General features: G+C 45.3%; 1 protein-coding gene across 10 annotated transcripts in view; it reads left to right on the plus strand.

Annotated features, from left to right (window-relative positions):
- KCNT1 (potassium sodium-activated channel subfamily T member 1) overlaps nucleotides 1–21,742 on the plus strand; it is a 2,308,650-nt gene that overhangs the window by 1,921,150 nt on the left and 365,758 nt on the right. For all 10 annotated transcript variants that reach the window (XM_069609538.1, XM_069609540.1, XM_069609539.1 and 7 more), the window contains 2 exons: nucleotides 6,168–6,231; nucleotides 15,707–15,815. In XM_069609538.1, coding sequence (XP_069465639.1) covers nucleotides 6,168–6,231; nucleotides 15,707–15,815 — 173 coding nt within the window. The remainder of the gene's footprint in view (nucleotides 1–6,167; nucleotides 6,232–15,706; nucleotides 15,816–21,742) is intronic.

Raw genomic sequence — 21,742 nt, forward strand, 5'->3', positions numbered from 1 at the left:
CTTCATAGTACATGCTAAGGTGAGACGATGGTGCAGTAAACATGCAGTCGATATATACATGGAGATGATTGACATTGTGGAGGAAAAAACCTTGAAGATGTTGCTATCCCATGAACCTCTCATGCTTATACTGGCCATGTCTTTGCAGTCGCATGTCCATCCCCCCAAACCTCTCGGCTCCCAGCCTGCCCGCTCTGGGGAGCTCACATGGTCAGACCTTCTCACATACCATTCATATCATGTGCTCATGTCTTTCTCACACTCACTAAGGCAAAGCCTTGTTGTATGGGCCGCCACTTTTCTGATGGCAAAGCTTTGTGTGCTTTGCCACCCTGCTATGCCAACCAGTCATTGACCATTGTGGCTCTGCCGCAAATTACATCACAAAACACACATAAGCTCTCCTTGCGAAAGGTGGCTCATAGTCACTGCATCCATCCGAGCGGGTGCTTCTGTGTCATTAACAACACATGCAGCAGAAAATGTGATTTATTTCACACATGTAGAATATTTTCATGTCTCATATAGCTGTAGTGTACTTGCATCTTAAACACATAGCAATATGTTGCTTAAGTTGACATGTGTGCACTAACAGTGAATTTACTTCTACCTCAAGCCTCATGATTGTATTGCAACTGTCAGTAGGGGATCTCTGGGGCTCCTGTGGTTGTGCATCTCTAATGCAAACATTATCATTGCACAGTATGGCATGGACATATGTCTCAGTGTACATTACTAGCCCATCTGTGCTCATGACACCAACATGAAGAGCCGTGGTGTAACGCAGCAGCGTAACAGAAAGTGGCGTAAAACCTGTGCATGCTTCACAAAAACCAATGTGAAATAGAACAACCGCTATAACTTAGACTGTGCTGCAATCACAGCAGAAAAGTGCAATGGCAATCGGGCCTTCACGTGCTATGATTGCTCACCAACCATATCACATGGCTTGCACTGGTTTTCCTGAGGTATTTGTGCCCATTGTAAGCAACCCGCGATTACCTATAACGCCTTGCATGGTACTGGGAACTTAAGAAGGGAGAGTAGCTCACAAATTAAGATGGCGGCTCTGGCATGGTCCCATCCTGTACATCTCAAGTTCAGTTCCTGCCGGTGGGCAGCGTTTATCAGCTGCAAATCCAAACCACATCTCCAAGAAGAACAGACAGAAGGCAACTGCAGCTGGGAGCACAGCTGGAAGCTTTGATGGACCTACTCACAACAGCTGTGGCCCTAACACACACCTTCAGGCTCATTATGACTATCATTCCAAGACAGGTAAGTATAGGGGACGGATGGAGCACCCCATACAACCCACTCTGAAACTACATAGTCAGTATTCCCTTATTGACATGCCAGTGTTGGTAGACACAAACTGAACTGATTTTGAGTTTTTACTCCACTCTGCAGAAGATAGCAACTCCCAAGATTCCTTGTCCAAGATGAGGCAAGCTAATCAGTACGAGAGGACCAAAGGCCGGTGTCCAGTGTGTTCACTTTGTTCGCTCATGGCAGCCACTTGGAGAGAAGCGAGTGGCATCCCCCTGGGTCCCAGTCCCTTCAGTGTCATAAGGGCGTGAATATTGTAACCGATTTGGTCATTGGTGATCAATGTAAAACCGTCTTTGTAGCCACCGGAATCCCATGACCAATCACCAGGAGTGAGGCGGGGCCACCCCTGTTCACAATTGGGAAAGTGTTCGGCACGCTGTAGCTTGGTGACACAGTGTCCAATTCCTTATGCTCTAGAGCCCTCCATTTCTGCTCGGTTAGGTCACGGCTTATGGACACACCAATTAATCAAGTATGTTCGTCAGAAGGACAAAAATATACAAATAATCTTATTTGAAATGAATACTAGATGCACTTATCGCCTTCATAATCAGTGCAGTCATAAAATTAGCACTTTTTCCTTACATCCATGATTGCTTTAAATGTTATTTAGTGACATCTTGACATAGAAACAATCGACTATTTTTCTCATACAAATATATTTTCAAGTCAGCCTTACACTTAAGCAATAAAAACCTTTTTTATGAGGGATATTTTGGGTGGTATGGGCCAACGGGCCAAGTTAATAGGCTTGAGGGAAGTGAGGTCCTTTAATCAGAGTTGCGGGTCATTACCACCCAATACGGCCCTTTGAACAAGATATTATTGCTGTTAGTTCCCCTGAGATGTATCCAGGGTTCTAGGCTTATTTGTATGTGAGTAATCCAAGTATGCAGCTGGCATGCAAGCTGGCACAAAAACAACAAAGAATACAGTTAAAATGGCCATCAAGGAAAAGGCTGTCGAGTCTACAGCCATAGTGCCTCCTCTATTTTTATGCTACCATCTGCAGGTGTGTGGGAGAGAATGCAGTTCCAGTGGAAAGAAGCTCAGTGAGGATGATCGTAGCAGTGGACAGTGCGGGCGAGGGTGGCATGATGAATGTGAAGACTAGAGCATTCACGAGCCTCTGGCACCTTGCTGAGAATGCAGGCTTTCATCATTAGGTAAAGCCAGGATTCGGAGTAACCCGATTGGCTCAGGCACACACCCTGAGTGCTAATTGTTGATATTAGTAATGTGGATCGCTATAGATATGTATCAAAGGACAGTTATGGACGATAATCTAAAAAATATATAAATTCTCCAGGGACAAATATTTTAGGTTGTAGGCTACTAGCCAGACATCAAAAGTCACGTGCCCCCTCAGTTCTCTACATGTACACAGCAAACCCTTTTCTACTCGCCAAGAGTCCGCTATTATTTGCAAATGGCTAGTGGCCAGTGCACATTTGGAGGCCCGCTTTAATTATAGGTTCTGCAAGTGAAAAAAGTATGTCCATCAATCTGGCAGATCCACTGAGGTCTGTTGGATGGTGGATTGTGTTCAAGAGGCATACATGCATGTGCGACTTTAATGTATTATGTAATCTCTTCTGTGGCAACAATGAATCTATCAATGCTTCCTATGCCTTCTCTCCATGGTGTAGACTAGCCATCTTTTGCATATGTCTTTTCTGGCACTCAGCCAACCTGAATCTATGCATATGTATGTTTCTAATTCTTCCTCTACAGTCAGATAGCAATCTATATTTTTGATATGCATCTATGTGTTCTAGTTCTATTTGATAATGTCTGCTCTAGCCGTCACCTCCTGTCTTTCTACCTGATTCTCTGTCTATGTTGCCAGTGGTATCCAGGAATCATTCTAAACTAAGTTTAAGAGTAATCGCCTACATTAGCAAACATTTGCCTTGTTTTCTGTCTATAAATCTGTAATTGACCAACTTTGCTTATACCTTTATCTTTTGGAATGTCTGCTATCACAATATATCTCCCTCTTTGTCATTTTCCATCTCGCTGTTTCTTTTTCTCCCTCTTCTACTGTTATTTACACATCTCTCTCTTTCCCCCTGTCTGTGTTGATCCACCTCTCACACTCTTCCTACCCCCTCCCATTCCTGATATCATATTTCTTGTCAACTCCTTACATGGTGGCCTCCCTGCAATCATCATATCCTAGAATTCTCATCATGACCTATGATATTGAAAAATGAAAATGAAAAGATTAAAGGGGCGAATCTTCCAGAGGACATGAGTTAAGAGTGTTTGCAAAAGAAGCAAAAGCGTCAATCACATTTCTGGGTCAGACCTATGCTCTGATGTCAGCTGAAAGAAGACTTGACAAAGCTACACAATCATCTCAAGAGACCCTCCATCATGGATCAGCATCAGGACTTGGAAAGGTTATTCCTGCAGACTTCACGCCCCTTATAAGAGAAGAGGGATAACCGTGCAGACCAAATTCTCTCATCACTGTCATTCATGATCTACAGCTGACCGATAGATGGTACATGGCACAGCTCGCTACACTAAATAGGGAGGGATGGAGATCGGAATGCAGGTGGCAAGAAATTCCACTTATCATCCCTGATCCTGAAGACTGAATCCTACAAATGTGCTGTGGAAGATCATCAGGGAATGAGCAGATCGACATTTCTGTAGCTCTCCTTCTCAATATCACGCCAACCCTACGATGATCTCCAGAACTTCTGTATCACAGTAGTAGACATTTTCCACATCAATACTAGTTGGAACTTGGTATTTTCATCATTCCCACCCTTTGATTTCCACTTCCATTTCTGCCTTTAAACTGGGGGCTCCAAACCAATTTGCACACAACGTTGACAGTGGACCCATCAAATCTGCCCATGGAATCATGTGTCGTGGCTTAGATTAGGGAATTCATAAGTGCATATGTTCCAATCATGCTGTCCATGAGCGAAGCATTGCTTGCCCTTAACCTGGAAGTACTACTGCATGCATCAATACTGCCGGCCTCACTGCCGTTGTGAGTGGAGATAATACCCCCAATGGCAGCCAGCATTGATTTGCTTCTTTGTTGCAAAAGCCGTTTTCCCTAAAACCTGGCATTCTTGCTCCACTGTTGGAAAATCTGCACTTTAAAGGATCTAGCCAAATGTTTCTCTATTTCCAAATAGATAAATAGTTTCATGAATTAGCGGCACAACGCAATATCTGATATGTCTACTAGACCGATATTAGGAGCACCTGGAGTCTTGCGTCGGTGGTGACGGATATACTTGAGGACGTCATCACATCACTAGGAGAAGACCACCCAGCTGTCCTACTTCTCCTTGAATTCTTTGCCGCCTAGAACACTAACCGCGTCAAGCTCCTACAGGCCCGGGCATTGAAATCTGCAATAGTTCTGCAATAGGTTGAATCTTGTATTTATAAATGGAAACCTGCACATTGGAATTATCCCGGCACTGTCTTAAATGTTGGTGTGGGGATCACGCGTGGGCCCAGAAGCACACTTGTGAAGTCCCCCAAGTATCTTAGCTTCCTCTCTCCTCTTTCTGTCTCTCTTTCTTTCCACCCCTCTCTCTTCCTCTCTCTTTCTCTGTCTCTCTGTCTCCCCCTCACTCTCTCTACCCCCTCTCTTTCTCTCTCTTTCTGTCTCTCTTTCTCTACATCTCTCTCAACCTCTCCCTCTCTTTCTGTCTCTCTTTCTGTGGATATCTCCCTCTCTCTTTCTCTCCGACACCCCTCTCTCCCACTCTCTGTCTGTCTCTCTCTGTCTCCCCCTATCTCGCTCCTTTCCCCCTCTTTCTTTCTCTATATCTCTTTCTGTCTCTCTTTCTCTACATCTCTCTTTCTGTCTTTCTTTCTCTACATCTCTCTCTCTTTCTGTCTTTCTTTCTCTCTACCCTTCTCTCTCTCTCTCTCTCTCTCTCTGTCTCTCTCTGTCTCTCTCTCTCTGTCTCCCCCTCTTTCTTTCTTTCTTTCTTTCTTTCTTTCTTTCTTTCTTTCTTTCTTTCTTTCTTTCTTTCTTTCTTTCTTTCTTTCTTTCTTTCTTTCCTTCTTTCTTTCTTTCTTTCTTTCTTTTTCTCTCTCTCTTTCTCCCCACCATCCCCTCTCTCTCTATCCCTCTGTCTCCCCCTCTCTTTCTGCCCTCTCTTCCTCCTCTCTTTCTGTCTCTCTTTGTCGCTGCCCCCTCTCTCTGTCTCTTTCTCTTTCTCACTCCCCCATTCTTTCTTTCTCTCTCTCTCTTTCTGTCTCACACTCTCTCTTTCTCTGCATCTCTCCCTCTCTCTTTCTGTCTCCCTTTCTCTCCGCCCCTCTCGCTCTGTCTCTTTCTGTCTCCCCTCTCTCTCCCTCTCCCTCTCTTTCTTTCTCTTTCTCTCTTTCTGTCTCGCTTTCTCTGCATCTCTCTCACACCTCTACTCCTCTTCCGCTCTAGTTTATCATATCTTGTCATCTCTTGGTTGCTTGTCACTAGTGCAATAACGTGGCACTGTGGATTTGGGAAAAGAAAGAGTCAATCCTTGGTATTTTAGAAGCTCACGTGTGTTCCTATTTGCTATAAAAGCAAATCTTTTTATAAACCAGTTTGTGGAACATGAAAAAATGCTTACGATCAGTGAACGTTAACCGCTTTCCAGGAGCTTAGATCACACATGAGCGGGGAAGGGGCGGGGGGTGCGGAGGGGGAGGGTTTGAGGGGGGGGGGGAAGATATGAACTGATGAAGTGCCTTGGGAAATGTAAAGGGAAATCGGTGGTTTCCGTGACGCGCAGGGGGCAGGGGAATAAGTCACTTTCCCAGGCGTGGGAGTGAAATGACTGACGTCCAACGCTCGTGTCTTTCAGGATGGATGACGCCGAGGCTTGCTTCATTCTCAGCAGCCGGAACGAGGTGGATCGCACGGCAGCGGTAAGTGTCTGTTCCAGGGGTCACTGATCGAGGAACTCAGATTTTTGGGCGATTACATAAATACCCAGGGTCTTTGGGCACTTATTGAAATTCCTGCTGTCACTGTCAGTGGTTCCTTATATTACACAAGGATTGTATTTATTCAGTAATGTTATTTGCATACTTTTAAATGACCCCAAATATGTCAAGTGTGTTCATATTTCAGACTCCCGCGTGATCACAGGTGTTCTGCTGGACGAACAAATACCCCCAGACCCAAAATTCAAACCTTAGCCTCCTCGTAGGCCTCACCGGCCAGAGTTCAAGGGGCAGTGGGTGTTAATTGCGGTTAGAAAGCCTGAGTCCCATGGATGCCTGGCCGACTCGGCCCCCTCCTCCAAGCACTTCTTCCCCTCACCCTTCACACACCCGCACACCTGCCATCATTATCCATTCCATTCCGAGACACTAGTCCAATCTTGCCTTGAACTTGCCATTCTGGTGCTTGGGTTTCCGAGCTTATAAAGGGGAGATCCAAGACTACAAGTCCAAGAATGCAAATATAAAACCAGGACAGGACTAGTGTCTCCCGAATGGAATGGATAATATTGGCATGTATGTACCACCAACGCCACACCTCTTCCCATACACCGCACAAACTGGCAACACAACTCGGCTCTTCAGTCCTCCTCCTCGCCTGCCAGTCTGCGAGCTATGCTGAAAAGGGCCTTGTCTCAAGCCCTCTTTCCTAGTCTCCTTGGTGGTGCCTTTCTCTGCTTGAAGTGACGCTCCTCGCAGGATTCTGAGTTCCTATATAGGTTTTTTTTCTCCAATTTACCATTATTTGTGACTGATAATGGTGGTCATGGCCTCAGCACCTGGCCATGAAAGCTTTGCTCGGGACTTGACCCCAGTGCAGTGGTCCATGACCAGTCATTGTGGCCCTATCTAGGACCTTATTGCCTAGTTCACAGTCAGTTCCAGGCCATGCCCACACTCTGCATGCATTCTTCTAGCGGGGGCTGCTGCTGTTGATGTGTTTCATCTACACTTAAAGATTTTTAACTTCCCCCCTAAATTCATAGGTTCAGGCTTCGTGCTCTGGAAACATAGGCCATTCCACCCCACCCTAGAATACTGCATGACACAAACAGAATATAGCCTAATATTACAGAAGATAATATAACTGAATGCCACATAATGGCAGCATAACATACTACATAAAGTAACTGTGAGCAATTAGACCATGCGCACAGTGGGTGCGCACTCGCCTGCGCTTTCTGAAATTTTAAATGAAATTGAATGACAGTACATTAACCTCTGGAAAATGTGTGCGGCTAATCTACACACCGCATGACATACACATAGACCCGTGTACTCTGGGTGGACACAGCCTACTAGCGCTGTCCCTGAGTCATATTTAGTTGCAATATGACATCAAAGAGTACATCAAGGCATCTCAGAAGGGGGAAGGCAAAACCTTCCTCCTGCCATGGCCAGCCAAATTAATGAACAAAGGCTCCATGGATCTGCCCTGTTCGTTGTTAGCTGCTTGTGGCAGCTTTGCATACTAATCAGAGTTAATTCATAAAGGCCCATGGGAGGCCTGTTTGCAGGACTAACATAAGTCAGGAAAACCCCAACAACATTTGATATGCACTGTGTCAACCTGAAGCCAGCACCCACCTCTCACTGTCATGTCTGGGACTATGTATTTACAGTCGTCATCCCTGCAGGGGGACCCCATTCAGAAGGTTCGAGTATGTGGTTTGGAGATGACCAAAAGTCTGGTCTCACCATAGCTTCAAGGGAGACCTGCCACTTTAATCGGGAACCACAGAGAGCTCAATTAACCAGACAGACCCTTTGATTCACAGCAGACGGGAAGATGGGTGGGACTTAGTATTATATTTTTTCACCCCTTTACCTTTTCTGTTGCAAAGCACTCTGGTTATCATCTCGCGCATACAGGATATTGTTGGTGGGGGCCCGGGGCTGGTTCATTAAGGTAGGCTTAGCCTACACCAATCACTGTGACCTATTTGGCTTTAAAAGATGGCTGAGCAAGATCAAGGAGTAACAAGAACAACTCAGCATTGGACCCTGGCTGAAGGTACAGTTGCCTGACAGCTTCTGCCATTGAAGGAAGGCTAGGATTTCCAAAGAGGGAAGCAATATCCCTCCCCTAAACATCTCCCTGGGAACAGAAGGAGATACTGAGTCCAGAGGACCCTCCAGCAGCTCCAGAACCGGTACCCAGCCAGCACACAGCATGCCCTGCTAGGCTCTGCAGCAAGCTTAATAGGTGGGAAGTGCCAGAGAGTCTCTCAACCAAACCAAGGACAAGGCCTTTGCCTTCAACACTCTCCTTAGCTTTGGGCCGTCTGTCTTAAAGGACGACACAAGCCTAGTGAAGAAGCTAGGAGGAGTGCATCGACAAGCATCAAACAGCATCCGCCTTAAAGGACATTTTTGAGACAGTCGAGCCCTTCGAGCTGCAACCAACTGCAACGCTGACTGAAGTTACGCCGCAGTAGCTCACGCCCAAAGACATAACATACAGATCAACATATATTACACATCCTGCCACATGACATATAACATATAGCATCACATAGCACACAGCATTTAACATCAAAGAACATGTCAAATAGCATAACATAAAGCAAGATATAAAATATCATGAAGAATAACATAAGTAGAACATAGCATAATATAACACCCAGGCGATACTTCAGGCTGACTATGACCTTCCTTCCTGGGATGATAGGTTGGGTTATAATAAAACCTATTATTGCAATGCGTAAAAGCTAGAAGAATCTGCCATGTGGTGCTCTATTGAAACACAATATTATATTTGCATTATTTGTTATTGTTGGCATTGTTATCTTTATTATTATTCATGTTATTATGATCACCATCATCACACAGGCCAGTAGTACGAGATTGCATGGGTGATATTGCGCTTGGCGGTGCGGCACACCTTCTCCATCCTTTCCCCTCTCTCTCTGGCCGGCCTCTATTGGCCCTCCTCCTATTCCCACCTGCGGAGCTAAGAACCTCGGGGTCATCTTTCACTCCTCACTTTCCTTCTCCGCCCAACTCCGTCAAACTTCCTACTGCACCTTCTCAGAGGTACTCCCCCTTTCTTCTCCTTCCCCCAGAAGCTCACTGTATCCCAAGCTCTGGTTCTCTCTAGGTTGGACTATTGTAACAGCCTCTTTCTAAATCTATCTGCCTCTACTCTTCGCCCTCTACAACTAATCCCGAACAGGACTGCAAGACTTGTCCTTGGCCTCAAGCCCTGGGATCGTATCTCTCCAGCTCTGAAATCTCTGCTTTGGCTCCCAGTGGATGCAAGGATTAAATTCAAAACCCTCTGCATTGTCCACAAGGCTTTCTGGGGCCTGGGTCCAAAATACCTTCAGCTATCCCTCTGCAAATACCTCCCCTCTCGAGCTGTTTGCTCCTCCACCTCTAACTCCCTCAGGGTCAGTTGTTTTTCAAAGAAACGAGCTGGGGGTAGATCTGGGGGTAGATCTCTGTCTTCGGCTGGGGCCTCCCTCTGGAACAGCCTCCCTGCCACTCTAAAACTTGAGGAGAACCATCTCTGGTTCCGGAAGCACCTCAAGACCTTCCTCTTTGCATCTGCGTTTGCTCCCACTCTCCCTTACTGATCTGATCTCTCTTGACACTGTGCACCTGGCCACCCACTGTCCCCTGGGCCCAGGTACCTGCTCACCCTGCGACCCTCATGCACTGCCTCCCGGCCACCCCTTACACTGGGGACTGTATCTGTACGCATAAAGTCCCTTACCCCCCCATTTTCATCTTTTTATGCACTTATCAGACTTACCCAGTTCTGCTGCCATAAACACAGCACTTGCCACTTGCTGGCTGCACTTCCCCTGTTTATTGCTCCATCATCTGTCTATTTGTATTCATTATTATTATTTATCTTCTCTCCTCTGCTCCGCACTTTCCACTCCCCCCTTCCATGCACTTTTCCCCTTTCCCTTTCCCATGCACTTGTGCGTTCTCAATGTCACTGGGCCTAGTACGATCGTTGTTTTGTTCTCCCCTGTTCCCCTCCCTTGCCTTGTCGCTCTCTGAAACACTTGTGTACGAGCGCAATACAAATAAAATATATCCTATCATATCATACAATTTGGTGCAAGTGGAGCAATATAACACACACATCCCATTTAGCATTATAATATTCATTTGCACCACTCAGTGCAGTTTATGTAATTCGGCCCTGGATATATTCTGTCCCTTCAAAAGGGGAGTCTCACATGCAGCACCTGCAAGCAATCTCTCTGCATATCTGCAGACCCTTATAGCTGCCACACTGCCATCTGCCATCTCGGACTTGTCTTCGACGACAAGGTCCCCCTACATAAGCCGATGAACGATATGGTCAAAGACTACAATGCCCACTTCAAACAACTGTGAAACATCCTGCCTTGCAACTCTTCCTCTCACAAAGCCTCCCTCCTCCAGACCCTCCTTTTCCCACAAATTGATTATGCCAACTCCCTATGCATTGGTATTCCCAAGTCATTCATTGCCAAGCTTCTGGTGCTCCAAAATAAACCAGCATTGCTTATTTTCAACCTCAAACCCCATAACCACCGCCCACAGGCTTTGTTGCCCCTACACTGGTTCCTGCTCTCCCATGAGTTCAAATGTCAAGCATTGGGTCTTACAAGGCTTTACCTGACCAAGGTCCAACCTACCTTTGCAATGACTTGAAAACGTATCCTCCTCTATGACCTCAAAGTTCTTCAAATGCTGTGGCCTTTCAACCCGAAGATCCCTCAACAAAACCTTTGAAGGGTGAAGTTTTGAAGCCCAAACCACAACCTCTGCAACGCCTTGCTCCCACAACTCAGCCAGGTGCAGAACTGTTCTCACTGCCGTTCTGCTCTCCGGCCTCACCTGTTCCCACCTGACTCCAAACGCCACTCTATCCTGTGTGCCTTTAGCAGCAGCTCAACCTCATCGTTTCTCACCTCCTTCTCACTCTGATGTGGCCTTTTTGGGAGCATGGGAACGCTACAAGCATGCATTATATACATGAATACATTTCACATCTAAAGTATTTTTATACATGTTACATGTCAACTAATATTATTTTTAAGGTTTTCCTTAATTCCCACAATAATACTCTGTTATCTTTCCTGGTAAATATAACCGTTACTGGAATCTATCTGCCTTGCAATTCTCCCCAATAATTCTTCAATGATTTAAAAAGGAACTATGTTAGAAATAATCTTTGTCACTGTCTTTGATGTCCAATTTGGCTTCTGGCATCAATAGAAAGAAATTACTCTTATGGGATATTTCATCTTCACTCTTTTTTCTGGCACTACGACGGAACAATGCTTTTTCCATTGGCAATGCTATGTCTCACATTTATGGCAGAAAGGACTTTTCATGCTTTTTTAATCCCACCATAACATTGGTGGTGTTTGCTAAACATACCCCAATGCTGCAAAACCAAGGATGTCAGACTATACTACACTGAGGATCCCTAATGAGGGGGAAGGGCAAATGTGGTTGCCTGCTTCCCTGAGGGTGGCCTGTCTTTTCTTGATAAGGCTATTTATAAAATAGCACTACCCTAAAAGCAAATGCGATGCTCAGCCCCAAACAGCATCCTTTGCAGCCTCTTCTATTTATGCCTAGAGTAACATGTTCTTTTCTGTGATGGATTATAGAGTCTGTCAGATGCTGCAAGTTGCAGCCACCCACATGAATGAGACATCCAGATGCATGAGAATGATAGTCTACGGATACAGCTCTTTTATCTAGATCTTCTGTTCAGGTCCCTTGGTGTGCACTACTTCTCCTGTAGATACAGGCAGAGGTATTCGGTATACACGCATTTCGCCGAATGAAATGTCATCGTGGGACATTTCATCACCGGAATTCTCATTGCCAGAAACCCTTTTTTTAAAACAAATATTTTTTGGGGGGTGTTTTGTGCGGGTTTGGGGTATGATTATTAAAGTAGGGAGGGGTTCTGGGGGGGCGAACCCCCCCAGAAATAAAAAAATAAAAAAAATACAGGGTTTCTGGCGATGAGATTTTGGCGATGAAATGTCCCACGATGACATTTCATTCGGCGAAATCACTTAGAACCGAGGTTTTCACTAGCTCCCAAGGTAAGCATGTATTATTATGAAAAACGAACAACTTTAGCGGTGGCAGCCCCCATTTGCCCTCTGAAATTCCAATTTTCTATTCTCCACCCCCCTCCAAGTGTCCTGTGACCCCAAATTATCTGTCCTATACCATTTTTCCTTCACATTTTGTCCTCTGCACTCCCAATGTTTTGTGCTGCACCCTCATTTGCCCTCTGCTACTTTGGTTATCCCTTCTGCCCATCTGCTGCCCTCAGCCCCCTCTATTCTGTTCTTTCCCCATGCAGACCTCTGCAAACTCTTCCCCTCTTAGGACACGTTCTGGAAAATCAATATGGAATTAGTATTGTAATTTGTGTATCCACTTGATATGATATGATATGATATGGCATGTATAACGCGCCTATACACAAGTGTTTCAAGGCGCGATGAGGCAAGGGAGGGGGAACAGAGGGAGGACTGACAGCGATCCTACTAGGCCAGATGTCATTCAGATTGCTCAAGTGCACAGGAAGTGGGAAGAAGGAAAGTGCGGGGGGAGGGGCACAGTGCGGTACAGTGGGTACAGTGCGGTACATGGGATAATCGAATATATATCAATAGGTAAAGTATGGCCAGCAGGTGGCAAGTGCAAGGATAAGTGCAGATATCAGGGGTCAAGTGCTGGTAGTGGGACTATAGGGGTACAGAAACAGTCCCCAAGTGCGAGGGTTGCCAGGAAGGCAGTGCAGGTATGCGACTGGCGGGGAAGGGGACCTGGGCCCGAGATCAGAGGGTGGCCAGGAAACCAGTGCAGTTGAAAGAATTGCTCGGTCGAGGGGTGTCAGATCTGCTGGAACCATAATGCCTGCGTTGAAATCCTAATTTTAAACGTCCACGTATAAGCCAGCTATAGCAGCCCTTCGTTTTGTGAGGAGGTCTTGATGCATCCCAGCATCCTTAGTTCTGGCTCCCATGGAGAAATAACACACGCATGAGCCAGCCACCCATCCCTGTCTTGCCCTGACCCTTCCCTCGCAGCATCACCCAGAGTCCTGATTCAACCACACGTCGCTGTTCTGGACAGAGACCACTGACCCTGAATCCCCCCAGACAGCCTCTCTTGCAGCCATGATTGTCCCACACAATCTTGATCCAGACATAGCCCTCTGTCCTGACCCATCCTTGCCAACCTCGCTCACAGTAACCATTCTGCCACATCGCTCGGATCCAGAAATAACTCTATGCCCATCAGCCTTTCTTCCTGCCTCACTCACAGTTATATTATTTCTTTGTATGTTGATGGTTAGATGCTGTGACAGTCACCCCCGTAAGAGGCTGTCTGGGGGAGTCGGGGGTCAGTGGTTTCTGTCCAGAACAGGGATTTGTGGTTGAATCAGGACTGTGGGTGATGCTGGGAGGGAAGGGTCAGGGCAAGAGTGCTTTGGCTAACAGCTAACAAGCGGCACATCTGTGGAATAGCCTTCCAAAAGATCTATCTGCAGAAAGAGACCACCTGTCTTTTAGGAAAAAAACTAAAACCAGCTCTCTTTGACTAGCGCCTCCTCTGGGTTGTCTCTTTCTTGTATCTTCTGGGTTCTGATGCAAGCGGGCTATCAGTGCATGATAAATATAAATATAAATAAATAAATAAAACAGCACAGAGCCTTGTTCGGGAAGTGGCACATTGTGCTCTTCCCTCTGGGGTACAGACCTTGAAGTACATTAACTATTGCAAGCAGATTTCAATTTTGCCCGATATGAGAATCATGACTCATATGCTTGCCACACACCCCAGTGTGATGAGTCACCCTCTGCCCTGCATACTTCCCTGGAGCCTCACTGAAAACCATATGCCTGACACACATCCCTGTGCCACAAACGACCCTCTGTCCTGCACATTTTTCTGGAGCATCCCTGGAGTCTCGCTCCAAGCCACATGCATGCCCTGCATCCCTGTGCCACGAACAACCCTCTGTCTTGCAAGCTTCCCTGGAGCCTCACTCAAAGCCACATACCTGACACACATCCCTCTGCCACATACCGTGAGTGTCATATGCAGGCCAGGCCTTAATGCCTATAGTCTGAAGTCAGAGCAGGCAAATGCTTGGATCCTAAGTCCCTCTGCCTGTTGATACAAGGAACCACAGGTACGTTGTACATCTACTGTAGGAAATTGGAATGTCCTCGCATTTCCGGGCCAAAGTTTTGAAGCGCAAAGGAACCTGCTAAGAACTCCAGACAACTGATGTGGAGGCGGCTATCATAAAAGATCCACCAACCACAGTCTCCAAGGGATTATTCTGAACTTCGCAACTAAAGGAGCTTTTATCCAAATAAATAATGGCTGTCATGATATGATATGTTCCGAGACATGCTTTGACTTAGACTTATTAAACATGAAGTGCTCATAGCACCTGGCCATCCCTTATGTGTATACACCTGAAAGTGGGATGTAGATACTTAGCGTTAGATCTCCTGTTTCTATTTAAAAGATGCTTCTAAATGCACCCCTGTCACTGTCTTCTTTCAGCATAGCGAAGGATCTGAAAGATGATTTATGAGTTCGGATCCCCTGTACTGGGATCCAGCAGGAGCGTTTAAGACCACATTGCAGCTCTTGCAGTGAGTGGAGAGCTACTCATCCCAAGGCCTGAGCGTGTGATGGGAATATCATGGACTCCTTAGCACATCATGCACACCCGCCTTCATTCTGTGTCATTACTTTGTGTAACAGGGCATTGTCATAGCTGAAGACCAAGCATTCGTGATAACATTTACCATTTATACAGCACACACGCCATCATGACTTGCCTATTAGTGTTTTTTTTTATTATAGCACAGAGGGACTCATGTTTACCAACCTCTGAAGGGTGCACTCTTTCTCTTTCACTCTCTCATTCTATTTCTGGATTTGGTATCTGTGACCTTTAAGACAGACACATCTCTGTGCAGTCTCTCAAACCACTGAAACATTTTGATGGCCTACATAAGTACAGTAACTCACAGATCTCCAAGGAGTTGTGAATACCAGCTTTGAGCTGTCAGATCTCCCTCCAGTAGCATCACTAGAACACCCATGAAGTGGGGTAAGATACGGGGGGCACATATTTACAAAGCACCCCCATGGTAAAGGAGAGCCCCGTAATCCGTGGAAGGCTTTTAGCTATCATTGTTGACATCAGCGTGGGGGACAGGGGGTTCCACTCACCTGAACCCCAGACAAACCACTGTTGAATTGACTTCAGAAATGTACATTTCTAATTATGAAAATAGAATAAATAAATTCACGTGAACTCAGAGCACTTGATGGCATAATATAGCTGCCCAGGTCAAGAGGCTGTGATTTACTTTCTCTCCTTTTTCAGGATCATCAGACCATCCTCAGAGCCTGGGCCGTGAAGGACTTTGCCCCAAACTGTCCTCTCTACGTCCAGATTCTAAAGCCCGAAAACAAGTTCCATGTCAAATTTGCTGGTGAGTTTTTGAACTTTCTCAACTTGTGTCATGCAATCAGAAAAAGAAACCTCACCTATGTGAATTTGCAGTGCAAGGGTCCACGCTAGTCACTTACAATAAAAGACAGGTACACTATTTTAGAGAGATCTTTTTATGTGCTACAACAAATGTCACTAATGTCGGTATCCAACACAACATTCTCATATCTGTTTCAATTCATACAATAAAATAAGACACATAATGCAATTAGCAGAAAACAGTGTTTACCAGAAGCAATATCTTGCCAAAAAATACAAATAATAGGAAACAATGATGTATTGCCCTAGACCAATATCTTGCAGAATGTAGGAAAGCAATACTTGCTTGGACCAACATCTTGCCAAATAACAGAAAATAATACTGTGCTTTTGCTGATACCTCGTGCCCCAGGGTTCCTCAGGGAAAGTTCAAATCATGAATTTATTATAAACAATAAGATACTAATTATGCATATGAGTAACATTGCTAGACAACAAATTCACTAGGTTCATAAACTGGCGTTCGCATCTGATCCATCTGAAATAAAAATAAATTAGAAATTAGAAAAAGGAAAAAACATAGACAGAATTCAATGATTGTGGTGTTAACATAAATGGTCTACAACGCTATTTCCAACTACCATTAAGCACACAGTCCAAATGTATGCCCCAGGTAGCACCAGATAACAATAAAGATGTATTTTAGCCTTCACTTAACTAATAATGTTACAAGAATAAGCTCATATACCAGTTTATACAGCCTCTACATGGCAGATGACTGGGTAATAGGGATCCACCCAACGTGCGCTGTCCAATCTGTTCAGAATATCCATTGAATCCCTCATATATGTCTTAAATGCCATGGCCATGGGATTTTTGTGCATGTCAATAAACTTCAAAATTGGCTGAGTGAGCCAACAACTTCAGGTAGCTTCATGAGTGATTCTGAACATGTGTTAAGGTGAATCTCTTAGCATGATAAAGTGATAGACCAACAGAAATTGTTTTACATCTACCAAGAGCATACCATAATTTTCCCATTTATTAATGAATATTGCCACCTGTACTTCTGTTGGGTTATTTGATCATTTTTCACAACAGTTTTGTGTGCTTAAGTGTAGTTGTATATGAACTATTCAGTTAAGTTTAACAATACTGCCTACTTTCTCCACCTCTTTAATTATGTTGTCATCATTCACCAACCCTTTAAAGGTTCTCCACTATAAGCATAATAACTGGGTCCTCTGGGTGTACTGAGGGGTTAGCTCGGGTCTCTCAACTCAGGCCCCTGGGTTGTTACCATCCGGTGTAGGCCTGGGACCCAGTATTATTGTTAGAAGCACCCTGATTACCATCCTGGGGTGCTAGTAGAAATGTATTTGGTTGATTTAACAGGTCGCACTCTCCCCACAACCCATTGATTCAACCAAATACTCACCCAAGATACAGCGTGCTTGTTCCTTTTCCATGGTAGCCTGGGATGCAGGAGCAACTTGGCAGTGGTGCCAACCACAACAAAAAACAGTAGGTGTGTGGGAGTAGAGGGTGGGAGGGGGTATGAGGATGTGGACACTGATGTGAAGGGGAGGTGGGGAAAAGATGATTGGGCAGGTGCGAACAGCTTTCGGCTTGCTCAGAATGCAGGCTTGGATCGTGAGATTCGTCCACGATCCTAACAACCTGATTGGTGCTAATGTTGTTTATTTAGGTTTCATCTATACTTTGGTGTTGTCATAAAGACACAAAGGGCCTCATTGCAAGTCTGGCGCTAACCCGCCGGTAGCACCGGTAGGTTGCCACCGGACTCGTAAAACTTTTTCCACAAGCTGAGTTCCCGGGACCACCCAGACTAAGTCACGGCACCCTGGGATATCAGGCGGCGCAAAGTGTAAGTCCTCATTCCCATGGAGTCCCATAGAACGCCATGGGAATGGGGACACGGAAGCACTGTTGCTGGTGCTTCCATGAACACTCTGCAGGAAGGTGCCGTTATGCCCGGCAAGTCAGACCTGTCAGGTGCAAAGGCCCCCACCTGCAGAGTTGTAGTGTGGAAGTCCGGAAAGGGTGCTGGTACGGTGCGACCAGCACCCTTATTGTTGAACCGCCACACTAATAATGTGGCCCAAAGACTAGTACTGGGAAGAACAACAAACATGCAGTCTCTGTAAGGGATTTTCAATGTAGTAAAACATGCAACCTAATCCCACTTCGGACCCAGAGCCTGAGAGTTTGTAGGAATAGGGATCAGGAGAGTGTGAGTTAAAGCTGCACGCATACGGTGCGAGGGGCCCTGACCTTTGAGCATGTGCATCACTACTATGGATTCCAAAATGGAGGACAATCCTTTCATAGGCTTGGTCTGCGAGTTGTTGTGGCCTTGAGGTTCCACACACTTCCTAGCAGTACCCAATTCCAAGATCACAGTAACACACCTAGGAAACCTGCCCTGGGGTGGAGGAAGGGCAGTTTTTATTCATACAACGTAACTGCAGTGACATAGAGGACTATAAAAGAAATAGCCAAGAACTGAATAAAAAACTCAATAATCGACAATATCCCTCTAAGATCTAAGATCATCAAAAGGTCCATGAAACGAGCACAATGCGGTGGAGGAAGAGGCCTTTAAAAAACAACGGAACAGAAGGAAGGTGACTGTTTTTGAAGATGGAGCAGGAAAGACTTAGGAGTCAGTTTGGAGAGAGGCAAAGGAATAAAGCAGAGTGAAACAGATTGGGGGAAGGAGAAGGAGGACAATGACGCGTATTAAGAGGCGGTGGATAACAGGAGGGTCAAGAAAGGAAGTAAGATTGTTAGTAGGAGGTGGGCAACAACGGTTCATGGGAGAGTGCAGACAATGAGACATTGTAGCTGTCAAAGTTTGCAAGCACCTGCTTTGAGAATTTCTATTTGTTGTTGAGATAATGATTAACCGAAGAGGAAACTACTCTAAACAATGTTTGTTTGCTCTTAAATTGTCATAGGGCCTCATTACGAGTATGGAGGCAGCCATGCCCTTAAAAAGGGCATGGCTGCCTCCATACCGAGTTCCAGTACTGGGTTCCTCCCATTCCGACCTTGGAGGACCTGGTAATTCCTCTTTGGAGGAACCCTTGCCCATTCCCATTTGAGCCCCCATAGGGCTCAATGGGAATGGTGAGGGAGCTAATAAACGGGCCGTTAATAACGGGCCCGTTATTAGCTCCCTGGTCCCCTTGCGGGACCCGCAAAGGACGTCTGGTCTGACCAGGCGTCCTTACCGGGTCCCTCAAGAGGACCTCGTAATCGGGCATCCCGTAATGAACGGTGCCGGTCCCGTACCAGCACCCTTCAATATGGGAGCGCCTACCTTGTAATGAGGCCCATAGATTATGTATATTATATTGTCAAAGAATAGTAAATCCTGGCTGCAGATGCTTAGCGTGAGTGCCATGAATTGTACCCAATGGATGGCAGGACAATTCTAGGCTACAGAATATAACTGGAGTAGGTCTGGCTTCTAATCTTTTCCATGCACTTGACTATCGCCTGCAGTCTGTTGAGCTGATTCTGGGCTTCCCATTACTGTGTCCTGCTTGATATGGAGCTTTTAATCCCAACCGTGAGCATTTCCAGGAGATGGAGGCCATTCAGAGTTTGAAAAGACTTTACAAATACCTTTGGAATTAGGAATATCTCAGAGCAGGCAAATTGTTCCCTTTTCCTGAAATGTCTGTAGATACTCGGCAGGGGCTGAACATATGATGTGTGCAAAATGCAAGATCTATAGGTTACGGTAGTAACGGTTTTCTGTTGTGTTTAAGTGAATGCCTTCAGGATCAATCAAGCCATGGCACCACTAAGTGAAGTCCTGTCAGCGTCTAGAGCAATTCTAGTAGAAGGCCCCCAGTCATGGTCTAGAGGGAACAATCAGGTCCTGTTTGGTTGAGCCTTATTTGTGAACATTTCACAATGTCCTCCATCGGCTTGATCGTGTTATCCTTCAACCCTCAAACTCCACAATTCAGTGATCTCCCTAAAGTAGATTAGAGAAAGGATGGCAAAGGGGAGGCTTGCTTAACGAATACACATGTGTATCTCACAGAATCAGCATGTGGTCTTAGTGGCTGCTTGGTGGACGAGCTTGGCACCTGCCCGGCATCTTGGAGAAAGTTTTCAAGTAGTTCTTTTCTGTTCTACCCAGTAGTAACAAAGTCAATTTGCACCAACTTGAAAGACTAGCTTTCCTGGTCATCCTTAAAACCCTTTTTCAAAGCCTGAGTGTCTTATTTTGAGTTCCTATCCCGTTTATTGCATTTTCTCATAAGACACTGCACTGCCCACTCTCTTTTTGTTTGGTGGAGATAAAATGTGCCCCCTCTTCCACCTACACACAGTTATTTACACTGGGGAAGACATCTTTTATTCATTAAGAGAATGTTTGATGCCTACCAGCTATATATAATGTGGTTTCTAACGTTAAAAGTGTACATTAGTTTACATTAGTTTACAGGAGTCCACACTACCTCATCAAGGACTCATGGATTTCAACTAAGTAGTCATATTTGTCACGGTGGTAAGAGGCCATTGGATAATTCATTTGAATATAACTATGGAATTAACCTCACGCCTGCAGCATCCTTTCATCCATGTAGTGGATTTCCTGTGAGGGGCAAACACCTTAGTTTGTGCATCCCGGCTCATTTACACCACTGTTTGCAATTTACTAATTGATCAAAGCCCTCTTGGTATAGCTACATGTTTTCCATGAGACTGAAGGACATACCTTCTGTCTCATTTAATTGTCACAAAACTGTGGAGTTTTTTCTCTATGGGGAAAGGGATAGGAGTAGGCTGAAAACAGGATTTTCTGGGTTGCTTTCCTAATGATTTTATAATTTCCTAACAAATCTTTCACAACATTTCCAGTCTAGGGGGCATGTGACAAACCTTTTGCTTGCAAAATATCAGCCAAATCTGTCATGCAAGTCAAAAGTCATAAGCAATTCAATGTTCAGGTTTCCTATGGAACTTGATACTCCACTAAACTACAATGTATGTATGGAATTTATAAAGTGCAGACATAGCTGAGAGGCAGAGGAGCGCTGTATAACACACTCTGCGGCTACCAGTAGTATGCAGGGTAGCAGAGGAGGGGGAGAGGTCCAGAGGGAAGTGTAGGGTTTGTTGGGTGTCCTGACCCACGTTTAAGCTATCATGCCACAACATTTGGTGCTGTGGGCTTAGAAAATTCAAGATGGCGGAAAACCCACATGTGCGCCGAAATCCAGGAAAGCTGCGCAGTTTGTGCGCACACCGAAATGGTTGCCTCACTTGCCACCCACCAGTGCGAGAATGAAAGGCCGGGTTGCCATGAGGGAAATGGGTTGCCAAAGGAAAAACAGTAGCGCCGGTTAGCTTCAAAGCGCTTTAAAACCACCATTGGACTACCCGCACAGTAGTCTGAAACCATTGGGAATGGCAATGCTGATTGCCAAATGCAACCTAGAATTGTTGGGAATTCATTTTCTTAAATCCCAAAAATGGGTGCAGTACCAGTACTCACCACTATCCAAAAGCCGGCAGTTTAAAACCACCCTGTGTTTCTCTGAAGGCAGGCTCAAACTGTCTATTTTAAACATTGCAACACATCTAAAAACTCACTGGACACCAGCAGACATTTGGTAGAATGGAGTGTTGTGTGCCTACAAAATCTGGGAAATGAAGAGCCCAAAACAATGCTTATAACAAAACTGCTATGGAGTCAGCAGTTTAAGTTGCACTGGATTTAAAGACACTAAAGTCGAAAATGTTTAGATTAAATGAGTGACCTATGTTTGGTGTCACATGCCTGTGTAACTGTTGAAATGTCATAGTTTTGCACTTAGAATCAGTCTTCTAGCTGCATATGTGAAAATGTTTAGTTTTATTTGAATGCAGAAACTGGGGAAC

Source organism: Ambystoma mexicanum, chromosome 8 (genome assembly GCF_040938575.1).
Source record: "Ambystoma mexicanum isolate Mex_15411 chromosome 8, UKY_AmexF1_1, whole genome shotgun sequence".
NCBI lineage: Eukaryota > Metazoa > Chordata > Amphibia > Caudata > Ambystomatidae > Ambystoma > Ambystoma mexicanum.